We start from the raw sequence: 14,552 nt of genomic DNA, 5'->3' as shown, positions 1-14,552 counted from the left end.
GACAGATATCTGCGTACTTCTACAGGACCCTGAAATGAGTCTCATTTTCTGTCAGACACACTAATCATTTCTGCTGTAGTCACCTTTGGGGAGTGACTTCTCTTCCTGCCAATCTGTCTCTTTAAAGCGTCTCATAAAGGAAGACGAGGTGGCAGCACGCTGTCCACACTCCACAGGTTGTTGTGAACACAATGCAAACCAACGCAAAACTGCACACGACATGTGGCACAAGTGGAGCCCGATCAGCCAGCACCTCCACCGTGATGTGGCAGAGGCAGCGACAACAAAGCGGCGCCGTGAGAGGGGGGAGCGGGGGACTCCCACCACTGCAGGCAGCCCGCCTGCAAAGCGGCAGCGGCGCGGCGGCACAGCGTGTCGACACCCTCAGACACCTCCCTGTCAGATACATTCTGTTAGATTCCCTTTAAACAAAGCACTGCGGGCCGTGTTCGGACACGCGCGTGTCCAACAGCAGCCACATGCCGCGTGCCGCTCAGCCGCCGTTACCTTCAACAATACAGACACTGATCGAGCTGACCAACCTGCTGGCGTTGATCCAAATATCCGCACCACCGGCACCTTCTTCACGTCGCTCTGCCTGAAGTCAGAATAGCCGACGTCCAGGTCCTTGATGGGACTTGCCAGGTAGTAGTCTGCGGTGACGATGCGCACGGCAAACATGATTGTCCTGTCCGTGAGACCGACGAAAAGCCCAAAGCTACTGTTCGATGTCCATAAGATGCAGGGACCTCGGTGGCCAGTTGAAACCAGCCTATGGTTGTGCTGTCACGGCGATAAAACGACGACAGAGCGCTGGGTTGGGGGGTGGTGGTGGTGGTGGGGGGCTCAGTTTTTTCAGCCCATGAAAAAACGCGAACAAAGATGACCGAGGCTTCAGTCCGCCCCGACAGCCGCTCTCTGCTACCTCGGAGAGCTAAAGTCGATGAGGGCGGGCTGCTATCCGAAGCCCCGCCGCCGCTGGCTCTATGCTGTACTTGTAACTGTAGCAGTCCCGTGATTTTAGCTCTCACTGTGGTGTTATTGTTTTGGCCCAGGAAGACGCTGCCCAGGCTTCCGGTATGTGGCGTTATCTTTCCAAATCACGTCTCAGAACTAGTCCCAGCCAGTCCTAGTTGTTCAGACAGCCCCTTGCTTGTGCCCGCTCGTCTTCCATAACAGGCTACGGCAAGTTAGCTAAACCAAGACCGTGTCAATTAAGCAGAACGAAGAATACTGCATCCGAATAGGTATTTCACAATAAAAAGCCCTGTTGTTCAGTCAAGAGCGCAAAGCTTTACATGCCTACTTTCATGTGAAAGGCTGAGGGTTAACTGTTTCCAGAAGGTGTTCCACGAAACTGGATTAGGGGAAAGCCTGGCTTATCTCGAAAGTCTGGCTCATTTAAGAGAGAGTTGCTTTTCATCAACGTGGCTTATTTGAATGCCCGCTGGGTAACCATGGTAACTCATGCCGCAGAACTCAGATATATACACGCGTATATATCTATGCGCAGAACTAGCCTGCTCCTGGGCAGGCTAACGTTGAAGTTTAGCTTCGCCGTGTCTCAAAGAATGTCTGTCCGGCTGAAACAGACTCGCGAAAGAAAGTTCCCCCTGGTGAAGTTCCGCGCTCCGGCAACTCATGTCTTGTTTAAAAAAAAATTAAATAAAAAAATAAAAAGATCATATCACCACTTTAATGTAAAATGAACTACTGGTGACATATTTGCAACAAGTCCCTCAGGCTTCCCCAATGTTATCGGTGCACGAGACTGTGCCCATGTACGCCCCCAGGCCCCTGCTGCACCGTGGAGGCAGATTACGTAATCTAATGGTAATCTAATGAGAGGTCAGGTATAGAGGTCATTTTAAGGAATTTAAAGTGCTCGTCCTACTTTATATAGATGGCCATATAAGGCACATATTGTGTCAAATTGCCAAGTCTTAACACATGTATATCCAACCAACATTTCTCTTATTCTGCAGGAGAGTTCAGTGGTGTCCTGCTTGAGGACAGAGGCTATGGATGCTGGCGTACCTCCTCACACCATATCCTGATCCAGGAACAAGGCCAGAGAGGGCATTCAACCGTGCACATGCTAAAACAAAGGCACGGATAGAAATGACCTTTGGCCAAATTAAATCCAGGTTCATTGCTTAAAGTTCTCAGGCACCATGGCTGACTTCTGACAGAGCTTCTTAGATTAATAGTACACTTCATATTTTGTACATTTGGTCTTTTTTCAGGCTCAAATGTTCTCTTGCTGGATTCCCTGCAGGTTCCAGAGCCTGAAAGGACTCAGTTCCTCCTGACACTGAGGGACCGACACAGGGACACGTTTCCGTTAATCCTTATTGTTGTGACCTCTGAGTTAGAACTTCTTTTCATAATTTGGCATTGACACAGCAGCAGTTTAAGTTAGAGCAAGCGTAAGAAGGCTAAATGAACAGAGATCATTTATAATTTTCCAAACGTTGGGTCATGGCGCCCCACTGTGAATATAAATGTAGAAACAAATTTCTTTGCATGAACCGTACAATAATGACAAGTTTCAAGTTCAAGTTGTGTTGAATTGTTTAATTATTCATGTTTTTCAAGCCGTGGAGAGAAAACAGAATTAAATAGAGTTCACACCATGACCTTCTCCTTTGTCAGAGTTTCTACTTACATCCCTCTCCAGCTTCTTGTGTTCCACATCTAGTTTGGTGCTCTCTATACCCAGCAGAAGTTTCTGTTTGTACAGAGTTTGACATCCTGTGATAGAGGAAATGTGCCTGTGAGCAACAAAGTATGAAGGCAGTGACAGTAATGGGAAGAGTTACTTACTTCACCCTTTGCTGCTGGAGTTTGTGTTCCTGTTGCAACCTGCAGTAAAGAGTATTGGTGATAATTAGGCCTGTTGGTGTAGAACAGACAGACTGCAGACGCATCCAAACCGGTTCACAGGTTTAATAATAAGCAGCCGACCTGTGGCTTTTCTGTGTCTACAGACACAGTTTCATCATCGAATGCCCGAGATGTGCCGAGGCCATCAAACTGCAAACAGAGAAACACGCAGCTGTTGAAGCAGGAGATCACAGGGATGCATGAGATGCAGAGTGTCTCCATGGGAAGAGAATTAAATGGAACAGAACTGCTCACACATGGGTTAGGGACGTCCTCTGTGGTCTGAGGATCCAGCAGGCAGATGGTGTCTCCCACCTCTGACAGATACACCGTCATTCTAACTGAGGGAAAGTGATCAGTACCTTCTACACACTGATCCCACACACTTTGGGAACATAACCCGAGGAGGTCCCTCCCTCTATTCCTTCCACAAGGCCTCGGCCTTTTTTTGGTAGCTGCAGTGCAACATATTTACAGCTCAACACATTTCTTCAAAGGCTCCTCTGAAATATGTTCTTTACTTTCACCTGCTGCCAGGTTCACTTCTGGCTGTTCAGATTGCTGCTGTTGAGCTGTAACAGTGAAGAGTCACACACTCATGATAATACAGTCACAAAGTATGATGATGTGTGCTGATTATGGGGTTATTAATAAACTGAGCAGGGACAGTATTATTGAAAAAACACTGGATTCATTTTCATATTCATTTTGCATTGTTCTCCCAGTGTTATTTCACAAGAAGCTGAAGTGATATCCTCTGTGATGCCTTCAGAATAACAGCACAAACATAAGATATATATATACATAATATATATCACATATTTATATGTAACTGCAAAAGATTACAGACACCCAGTTCCTACTTCAAATCTGGTCAACTGAATCAGAGGAGGCTGCAGGGTGGTTAGCACCGTCACCTCACAGCAGAGGGTTCCTGGTTCAGATCCTTGCTCCTCTGTGTGGAGTTTGCATGTTCTCACCGTGTCTGCCATCACTCAAAAACATGTCAGGTTAATTGGTGACTCTAAATTCTTCCTAGCAGTGAGTGTGGGTGGTTGCATGTGTCTCAAATCAGAATTGTTCACAAATTATTTAGATGAGTGGGAAATACTTCTGAATCATACACAAGGATGGGATTTTGTATGAATATTCGATTATGATATCAGCGGTAACCTTAGGCCATTTTGTGAGTTATTGTTCAAACTGGATGAGGAACCGAAGGACCTTTATTGTGAAACCGGAAACAGTATTATGGAACATTTCGCATCAAAATAAGGATTCGGCACAGATCAGAGAGCTGGAAAGCGTCCCTTTCCTCATTGGTCGTTGATTTGTAACACGTTTCTCATTGGCTACAAGCTTTTCAGAGCTTCAGAGGGATACAAGCTTGTATTTTATCACGCTAGGAAATTCTTATTAAAAATTGTCCGGTTAACCCCACAAGAGTATTTTATTTTGTAGAAAATCTTAAAGAAGAATACCCGTTCATCACCAGGCATGCTGTATCATTCTGTAATATTTTACTGTGAAATAACAAAACTACTTCCTATTAAGTACAATGAGAGCAACAGCACTGGTGTTACTTCTTAAATATATTCATCACTTATAATTATCCTAATCTGAAGCCTATATTTTTCAAGAAGAGCCCCAGTTCAGTACAGGAGGATCCTGTTCAGGGTCTCAGCTACCATTATGTGTCCATTTCTGTGTTCGTGGAGCTGCGTTTGACAGTTTGATCAAACAATGAGGAGTTTTACATTCTATTATCAGACACAGATGTCACAAATCATTTGTGTAAAGACATAATTTGATATTGTGAGATATCGATCCTGCAGACTACCAACAGCAAAACTGTAACTTGGCATTTTTGCACTTCTCCAAACAGCTGACTCACAACATACATTTCCCTAAATGTTGAATAACAGGTAAAAATGATAGAGCAAAGTGCAAGAGGAATATATGATGAAATAATATTTACTTGTGTTAAACACTAAATTTCTGCTGTTATTCCACTTTGAAACCCTTTGTTTTCCGTCCAGTGTGACTGAAGACTGGAGACGGAGACCCACCTGCGGCAGTGATGCTGCTTGCCTTCCATCCATCAGCAGGTTCTTCAGTATTGCACTCAGACAGCTGTAACAGCCTGCTCATGGCAGGCAGCAGCGCAGGATGTGCTGAGCTCACTGTTTTCTCTTCACCCTCTTTAAACAGCTCGTTCAGTCTGGTTCACGGAGGGGAAGTCACATTCAGTGATGAAAACATGTTTCATTAACATTTTCACATGAATGCAGACGGGGCTTCTGCTGACCGTGAGTAAGAGCCTGGCCCTCTTAATGAACCAATCAGCAGATTCTGCCCAGCAGCATGCCTGAGGTCTAAGAGTGCATTTCAGAGACACATTTAACATAAAACTAATCTAAAAAAATTACACACACCGTATCTAATGCAGTGTTTGGTGTGAGCTTTGATTTAAAGGGATTTACAGTGAATGGGCTGCAGACATTTTTAGTATGGATGCAGAGCCATTTCCCACTGAGATAACTCCTCTGTTGTCACAGCTAGTGGCGAAGAAGGTGAATTGAGGAGGAAAAGCAGTAAAATTCTTTCATACTTTTAGTCACAGCACATGATCACATCTGCCAATGAAGATTGAGCACTATGATTCAAAATCCCAGAAAGAGCTTGTCAGGATCGGTGGAGAGGAAGGACCCAGATTCAGTTCTTTCAAAAGTAAACGTGGTTTATTAAAAAAAAAAACTAAAAAAAACAGGGAGCAGGGCAAAAACATAAAACGCGGGCGGCTGAGCCGGATTCAAAAGTACTTAATGTTAGAAAAACAAAAGGCAAGGCTATGGATAAATAAATAAGACTATGAACTAGGAGGCAGGAAACCAGCCTTAGCTTCTGTGAACACGACATGAAGGGTTGGTGAGGAATCTGCGATGAGTGAAATGAAACCAGGAGACTAAATGCTGTGGAGGGAGTGATTAGTGAATGAGTGCAGCTGATGACAATGAAACAGGTGATGTGAGTGAATCTGATGGCAGGGGAGAAACATGACAAGAACTGAATCTAAGACCATAACAGAAAACCTGAAAACAAGAGTTAACAAAACATGAGCTGTGACAGAGCTGCCAAGTAGCCCCCCGTGTGGTTCTCTGTTTCTCCCTGTCTGCATGCTCCAGTGTGTTACACTCAGAAATGTGAGAAAGCTATGAAGGACAATGAGTTTTAGAAATAAAGAAATGGAGGATCCGTTTGGGAAAGGCTATGCACATGGATCAGATCTGATCAATTTACAGCTTTTCTTTTAAATCAGGAGCAGAATGAGCCACAGTATTTGTGTTTTATAGGATTAGTCAAATGTGGAGTGATGAATTAGACAGAAAAAATCCCCTTCAGTGTGAGATGAGGGATTCAGAGGGATATGCTCGAGCAATGGAAAAGCTCAACTCATCCCAGATTCAGAGAAATTAACTCACATGTCCATCCCTCTCATCTCTCTGGAACAAAAGTCATTCACAAAGGGAACAACAATCTGTTTTCTCAGCTTGCCCATCTGTTTTATTCAATGAGAAACATCTTTCATTGGTTTTCTTCCATCTTTTGTTTGCGTGTTTTGGTGTTTAAGGGGAAAATAAATTCTGCTGTAGTCACTTGAAGAGAAATCCTTTAAAAACTTTGCTGCATCAAAGCATTTCCATCCATCCACATGGGATCTACATGCCCATTAAAGCAAGCAGCACATCGTTGCTGAGCAGAACACAAGTAAACCACTAATTGTTTTTCTTTTTGAGAGACAATTCAGCCCATATGTACAATACTAATCTATTTAGAGTTCTTCAATAAGACGTGACTGAAGGCTGTTTCGTGTCATGATAAACAGAGGAGTCAGTCAAATGAGCCAATATATGATATATGTTTTACAGCCAGGGGAAATATCTGCATTTGGCTCCGTTGGACTCACCAGATGAGGCCTGTGTCCTGGAACACAAACAAACTGTTGAGTTATTGGTCCTGGCTGCTTCCATGGTTACAGAAAACACCGTGCTGCAGGGGCTGATAAAAACCTGGACATGAGCAGAGTTCCCCTCACACACACACCTGTGAGTAATTCATGATATTCTGTCAGGTGCGTGAGTGTGTTTGCACTGACAGAGCAAAATGATGGAGCTGGTGCCTTCAGGTGTGCCACACAATGCTGGCTTATCAGGGAGCAGGTGTGCAGCATATGGACAGGATGGGTGTGCCTCACACCGATGTTTTATGGTTTCTTTGTATCCACACACAAAGTAAAAGTCATCATTTAGACTGAATTCATCTTTTATTGCAAATAGATATCTAAATATATTATTTGCAAAGGAAACAGGTGACCAGTACTGAGAGTGTGGTCTATATCTGGGACACGCTGCCACCTTCTGGATAATCATACGCTTTACAAACAGAGTTTACATTTAAAACTTGTACTATATGATTATTAAGTCTCTTTGTGTTTTCACTGTAAAGTGGAAGTAGGTGTTTCCTTGTTTAACACATTAAACTTTATGTCATCATTGAGCGCAAGCCTCAAAGTCATTGAAGTTTAAGGTGACCTTTATAAAATTATCCAAATGTGTTTAATGAAGAGTATTATCACAAAAAGTGGGGTTTAAATTTATTTCTAGCTCATTGTTTGGGCTTTCTGGCCCTTAAATTCAACTCTTATTTTCTGCTGTCCAACAGCAGGCAGCTGAGTTTGAGGACTCTGTGACACTCTGTGCTACTCACCACACCACTCTGTAGCCCTGTAACGTCGTTAGATTCATTTCAATCACTTTAATCAAATGTCAAGCAAAGACCATGTCACACCAGGAGATCTGTTTGGCCACATGCCTCGGTAATATAAAAATCTTCTTTTATAAAGAGTATGGACTGAATAGATCACAACAGTACATCAGAAAACCTAAAACTGAACAGCACAGCACCCATCAAGGTATTTCTTACAAAGAAGTGTTGAACGCTTGAGAAAATAGATGTTTTTCTTTGATTCAGAGAGGACGCACAGTGAGGGTAAGGTCAGCGCGTGGCTGAGGGATGATGTAGCGCTCCTCCTTGAGAAGGCGCAGCAGCAAGTCCTGGTTGTCCTTTGGCCAGTGGTAGATCCTGGTGCTCTGGAGCCAGCTGGGGACATGTTTCTGAAATACAGAGGTAGCACAGAGGCTTAGCAGGCTGCAGGAATGATGGTCCTTTTACCTCAGCCTTCCCTCCCTCACCTCTCTGTAATGCAGCAATGACTTCAGGCACCTGTATCTCTCTAAGCTCAGCGCTGATATGCTGATTAAAAGCAAGCAAAGATTTCTCTTTGAATAATGAAATATAGATATTCTAACAACCCAGAAAAGCAGATGACACCAAATTAGACTGCTGCAATATGGTTAAAACACTGAAAATAAGTCATTCTGCTCTCTTAGTGTAAAGTTTTCATTTGGACTCTTTTCACTATGATTTTCCTCAAAAAGAAAATGACAGACCACTTGAAAAAAGGCGTTTGTAAAGTCACCATACACAGGTAAACGTATATCTTCAGCTATGGTTGGGGCACGGTTGTATTTGGCTTTGACTGATGCTCTGGAACGATCTGAGCAGGACAGACTGTCTCACTGCTCTCAGGCACCTTCAAAAAGGAAGGTTTTTCTTTTTTTGGAATCTAATGATATTAACAAATTATTAACACTTGTTTATCATGAAAGGATTTCTTAAAAAGATTAAAGATATTCAACTTAAGAAAATTATGTTAGACACAGGGACTCCTGGTCAGCGTCATCACGGCCCCCAAAGACAAAGACCACCGAGAGCTACTTTTCATCATGGCAGACAGCCGGAGACCCGAGTCTCCTAACACAGATCCTACAAAGTGAAGCTACAGGAATTCAAACGAAACACACATCCAATGACGGAAACATTTTCACAGCTATCTAAATCACATAGTTCCAGATAAATAACTTGTGCTAATTCAATTCCTCCGATTTTGGACTGAGAAAGAGCTAATCTGTAACCAAGACATTTAAAAGATGTGATTATTACATAATTTAAGTTACAAGGACCGCAGGGGGCCAATCTGTTCTGAGTTAAGAGAAGAATAACTTTGTCCCTGAAAGAGCTAACCTGGAACTGAGACACATGGAAGATATGGTTGTTACATGAGTTGGGTTACAAGGACTGCGAGGGAGGCATGTCAAATAAAGATAAGTGCCCATCTTCCAGGGGTTCCTCTCTTCTGTGCTCATAGAAGGCATATCCCAAAGACTTCCCTTCGAGAAGACCTCAGAGATGAAAGATGCTTGCTGATCTCAGGGAAAATAGAAGGTGCTGAAGCATCGATGCTGAATGTTTATATTCCACCTGGCAGTAACGCAGCAATCTACAAGAAAATGTTTGACCTGATGTATGAAGCAACAGGCGTTCTCAATCCAAGGCTAGACTCCTTCAAAGCTTTCATACAAACCGCAACTCCTAAGAAAATTGAGATTCTCATGTCTGAACTTGGTTTGATGGATCTATGGCGAGATGTTCACCCAACAGAACAAGATTACACGCATTACTCTTATCCACACGATGTGTACTGGAGAATAGATTCTTTTTTTGTCTGAACATGGTAACACTGACATGTCAGATCATGCCCCTCTTCTTCTAACAATCCAAATAAGCAACAACCCAATAAATACCTTATGGAAACTAAGTCCTTCAAATATTCGTAATGATATGCAATTTAAAACACTAAAATAAGAAAATAAGATACGAAAATAACAACGCAGAAGTTACCTCAGAGTGGTATGGGATACATTGGAAGCTGTTTTAAGGGGGAGTATAATCTCTTATTGTGCAAACAAAAAGAAAGAAAGACAAGAGAGACGAATAAAATGAACTGGGGAACTGGAACTGGAACGAAACACAAAAAGGACACAACCCCGTTACAATTAAAGGAAGTTAGGAAGGAGATAAACACCTGGCACACCCAAGAAACGCAAAAAAGACGATATATACAAAACAAAAGCACTATGAGACAGGACCAAAATTTACAAAGAAGCTCGTATACAAAGAGAGGAAATACAAACAGCCTTCCAAAAATATCATAACCAACGATATCCTCAACCACAATCAGAGGAGGAACAAAATATTAGACATTTTAAAGTTCTCTTCACTTACCTATTTAAAATATATCTAAAAAAATAATAAACTGACAACAGAAATAACAGGAAGAATTCATCCGAGTGGTACAACACTGACAGGACCGAACTAAAACCAAACCTCCTTCATATATCCAGTAGTGCTTTAAAAGAAGGAAAGATTCCCCCAACATGGGAGGGGGCCACTATTTCAGACACACCCAAAGAGGGAAAAGATATGTAAGAATGCGGCTCGTTTAGACCAATCTCAATTCTCAGTATTGATTATAAATTCTATACATCAATTCTCGCAAGAAGAATTGAGGATTGAGGAAGTTCTCCCCCCCGCTCACCCATACAGGCCAGACCGGATTTATCCTACAGAGACAAACACATGACAATAAAAGACGATCACTACACATACCAAGACAAAAGTTACAGACTTTATTTATTTATTGGTCAGTTTAGATGCAGAAAAAGCCTTCGGCTCGGTGAGCTGGGGGTTCTTGTACAGAGTGCTTGAGAAAAGTAGCTGTCATGATAGTTTTATTATTGCAATTAGCTCCCTGCATAATAACCCAACTGCCCGAGTTCAAATGAATGGACACTTATCAAAGATTATCAACTTAGAACGTGGCACAATGTCACCGCTTCTTTTCACACTGAGCCCAATGGATCAGGCAGAAAGACAGCATCAAAGCTGTTCATTTAAATAACGATGAACACAAGGTGGCGCTGTATGCAGGCAACTCTCTGGTGGACATAACTGAACCTTCTAAATCTCTCCCTGAATTATTTAAATTATTAGAACAAACTGAATATCCAAAAAACACAAATATTAAAGCTAAATTACAACCCACCAACAGAGCTCCAAAGCAGACTCCATGTCAGATGGGACCAATAAGATACTTACTGCTGCCAAAAGAAATAACCACAACTAAAGAAATGCACTACAACCCACCCCTACACAAGATAAAAGCAGATATACTGAGATGAAATTCCAACCAATTTAACACAAAGAATAGAAAGCATTCAAATAAATATCTTCCCTAGATTCCTGTTTCTGTTTCAAGCTCTACCTGTTGAAATGAAAGATTTATCTGGCAAGGGAGAAACCGAGAGTAAGATTCAACACGCCGCAACACGCTGCAACTCCCAAAAAAGAAGGCGGAATGGCAGTCCCACGCCTGAGAAATGACTTTACACAACACACATCAAGCCCTTATTAAATCTGTGGAATCAGGAGTAGAACACAAGATGGAAGGATGTAGAACAACTTTAATTAAGGATTTCCCAATTCAAGCAGTAGTGAGTAATAAAGAAGTAGTACAAATAATAAAAAAATGGAAAAATCCATGGCTGAAGTCCCAACTTAAAACCTGGAACACAATCAAAACAGAACATAAATTACCTGACAGAATATGGATAATCAGATAATATGCATACGACCCAGACTTCAGACCCAATCAATTTAAAACAAGACTTTTATAGATACCTGCAATTACAAAATTATTTTGATAAATGCAAAAAAAAAACATCCAATAGATCTGGAAGATGCAATACTAAAATAAATCCTAAGGTCATACTCGTGTGAATCTGCTATCTCACGAAAGGTCTCCTAAGAAAAGAATCGTTCTCCACGGACTCTATCAGAAATAAATGGGAAAAAGAAGGAGACTTTGAAATGACAAAAGAAGAATGTCTGCCATCTGCAGTGGAAATGCATCAATTATATATGTGGAGGGAGTTTGGAGGGAAATTGAATAAGACTTTTAATTTCTCCAACTCGTTTTACAGGGGAAGACCCACATGCTGGAGACGATGTGGGAACCACAACACAACACCCTGGCACACAGTCTGAGATGCCCAGGGTCACATCATTTCTGCTCAGAGGTACATGAAACAATGGAAGAAGAAGATATGGAGATACCCAACCATTTTCAAACATTCATCTTCACATCAATAATCATCTATTCATAAGCATGATAAGTGCAGCTAAGAAAAACATCAGACCCTGAACCCCCCCACACTGAGAGAATGGCTGGACATGACTAAAACAGATTTCTAATGGAAAAGATCCCACACTCACTAAAACATGGTCAAAGTGGATCTCCTCTGTGGAAAAGAGAAGGGACACGACAGAATGTCTACACCAGTGATGGAAAAATAACGGGCTGATACCCTTACTACTGAACAAGAAAACTCATGTGGTATCCCTTTGCTTGACCGCTCTAAAATAGCATACGTCTGCTCGACAGTGCTGATATTTTCTGTTCTACAGCTCAGTGAAAGCGTAGGCAGGTATGTATGAGAAAGCAAGTGTGGTTATAGTATGTAAAGATACTTATAATAGCCTAATTTCATCTGTAGTCACTGTTTTTATCTATTCATTACATAGATGTTCTCTGGGATTATCTTCATACACAACAACGTTTTCTACACATGCATAATCTAAACATACTGCAGACGACACGTTTCACTTTATATACATGAGAACGTTAAAAAGAAGGGGGAAGAGGCAGAAAAGAGGGGAATCAAGGTTAAGATGGTTAAAAAATGGCCAAAACACTTGGATCTTATCTTCTTGGATTACTTGTAAACAACAACAATGTCTTGATTGTATGCAATACGTCTGAAAATGAAAATAAGATATCAGCTTTAACATTTCTGTGAACTGTGTGCTTCTACGCTGAAGATGTGTAGTGGATTATTACGGCACTGTTCATTCTGCTGTCGTGTTGCTGTGCATGCGGCGGAACCCTGAAGGCTGCCGCTCAGCCACTTAAACCAAAGCCCAACTTCAGCTTTCTAAAAGTTTCTGCACAGATTTTATTCCATAGTTTGCTATCAAACCACAATATATCTATAAAAAATGAAGTATAATTTCCCTTCTGGGTCTAATAAAGTTTGATTGAACTGAATTGAAAGTATTTCAGTTTTTTTGAGGCTGTGAACAGGATCACACAGAACACACCGGACACTCTGGTCTGTTTCTGCTGCTCAGTCTTACCTTGGTTGCGTTCGGAAACAGCACAGGAACCAGTCTGAAGTTCAGGCAGCCTTGTTGGATGTACTCATTCTGAATCTGTGCCAGTGAAAGGGACACACAGTTTTTATACAGTGCAGTAGCTGATATAGGGTCAAAATCTTTGATTGCATTAATCATGCTGCTCTGATACCTCTGACATGCTGGCACAGGGTGCTTCGAAGTCTCCAGGAGCCATTTTTCTCTGCCCTAAGTGTTCACAGCCAGCTTACCTGGTTGTGGATGTACTTTGTGTGCAGGCCGTGTTCATCATCTCCGCCTCCCTCCACATCCTCTTTGTACTTTGGGCTGATAACCACGATGATGAGCACAGATTTCTGTCACATGACATTTCTCTGTCAGCTTTCAGAAAACCTTTCTGTTCAAATGTGATGAGTTTTCAGCTCAGACTTACATCATTCAGATAGCTGTCCATCCATTTGGTGATACCCATTCTTCTGATGGGATTATCAAACATGTCAATCTATGAGAGGGCAGGAAGATTGTGAGTGTTTGGATAAAATGTCTGTGTGAGGCAACGGTTGATAGAGATGTGACTTACTGCTGGATTGAACCCCTGATTGATCAGAAATCTGATGAAAGGAATTATGTCATTGGCTGTATCCACCGAGTATGTGATGAAAACATTTCCTGGTAAAGAAAAGAAGTCAGTGAAACATCCTAAACAGAGACAGAGAAAAACCTTTACTTCGGATGTGACTTACTGCTCTCCTCAGGGAGGCTGATGGTCTTCCTGACCTCCCTTGTGACTGCGCCTGGGCCTGCCAGGAAGGAGCAATCCACACTGACCTCCTGCATCACATCTCTAGGATGTGGCTCTCTCTGAGGCCCAGATGCATGAAGGACCTTTGGAGCACCTTTAAACTGAAGCTTGTTTTGGGGGCCGTTCCTGCGGAGCAATGAAAAAGATGAAATAAATGAAAATGAACAATCAATCTGTCAGAGATACAGGACATACGGAACTTGGAATGGATTATGAGTGATGGGAATATCAGACTATGATAACGAACAGTTGGTGGTAGAGTTGAAGCTCCTTGTGTGGACCCGCAGGATTCTCATACTTGTGATGACAGTAATTATGTTTGTGATGAGGAGCTGGGGGGCAACATGCACACTGTCTTACACAGTTCCCTTGCACTTGAACTGGACCTGCAGAGAACAATGAAGGAGCAGGCATAAGTTCCTTGTTTGGTTAGTAACAGCAAAGCCAGCAGTAAGGCATCAGTAAGGCATCTGTGATAAATCAAGCTCTGAAGGTCTGCTCCCTAATTCTGTTTGGTCATCACGCATCATGTTTCTGTTGCATTCCAGCATAGTATGATGTCTCCCCGTGGGTCTCAGCTTGTTTTACTGTCGCATCAAATGCCCCCCGCATGACAAAACCATAGCAGTGTGTGTGTGAAGTGACGGTAAAGCCATAGCAGTGTGTGTGTGAAGTGACTGTAAAGCCATAGCAGTGTGTGTGTGAAGTGACG

The 14,552-nt window shown here is 42.3% G+C and overlaps 2 protein-coding genes across 6 annotated transcripts in view; both read right to left on the bottom strand.

Moving 5' to 3' along the window:
- Positions 1-1,203, bottom strand: part of rev3l (REV3 like, DNA directed polymerase zeta catalytic subunit) — a 76,043-nt gene extending 74,840 nt beyond the window's left edge. For 4 of the 5 annotated variants that reach the window (XM_072362820.1, XM_072362822.1, XM_072362821.1 and 1 more), the window contains exon 1: positions 543-1,203. In XM_072362820.1, coding sequence (XP_072218921.1) covers positions 543-681 — 139 coding nt within the window. In that variant the 5' untranslated portion in view covers positions 682-1,203. The remainder of the gene's footprint in view (positions 1-542) is intronic. The other variant, XM_072362824.1, reaches the window with a different exon arrangement.
- The window catches only part of LOC140267519 (E3 ubiquitin ligase TRAF3IP2-like), a 44,642-nt gene extending 30,418 nt beyond the window's left edge, over positions 1-14,224 (bottom strand). Inside the window, exons 1-7 of the mRNA XM_072362827.1 lie at positions 14,088-14,224; positions 13,782-13,966; positions 13,619-13,707; positions 13,472-13,540; positions 13,290-13,394; positions 13,042-13,116; positions 7,902-8,060 (exon numbers count right to left, since the gene is read on the bottom strand). Coding sequence (XP_072218928.1) covers positions 7,914-8,060; positions 13,042-13,116; positions 13,290-13,394; positions 13,472-13,540; positions 13,619-13,707; positions 13,782-13,875 — 579 coding nt within the window. The 5' untranslated portion in view covers positions 13,876-13,966; positions 14,088-14,224 and the 3' untranslated portion in view covers positions 7,902-7,913. The remainder of the gene's footprint in view (positions 1-7,901; positions 8,061-13,041; positions 13,117-13,289; positions 13,395-13,471; positions 13,541-13,618; positions 13,708-13,781; positions 13,967-14,087) is intronic.
- Positions 14,225-14,552: the final 328 nt, after the last annotated feature.

This window comes from Leuresthes tenuis, unplaced genomic scaffold, assembly GCF_036924035.1.
Source record: "Leuresthes tenuis unplaced genomic scaffold, fLeuTen1.0.hap1 SCAF_13, whole genome shotgun sequence".
In the NCBI taxonomy this organism is placed as follows: Eukaryota; Metazoa; Chordata; class Actinopteri; order Atheriniformes; family Atherinopsidae; genus Leuresthes; species Leuresthes tenuis.
The sequence above is the reverse complement of the archived record's forward strand: the minus strand, read 5'-3'. Positions and strand labels throughout refer to the sequence as shown.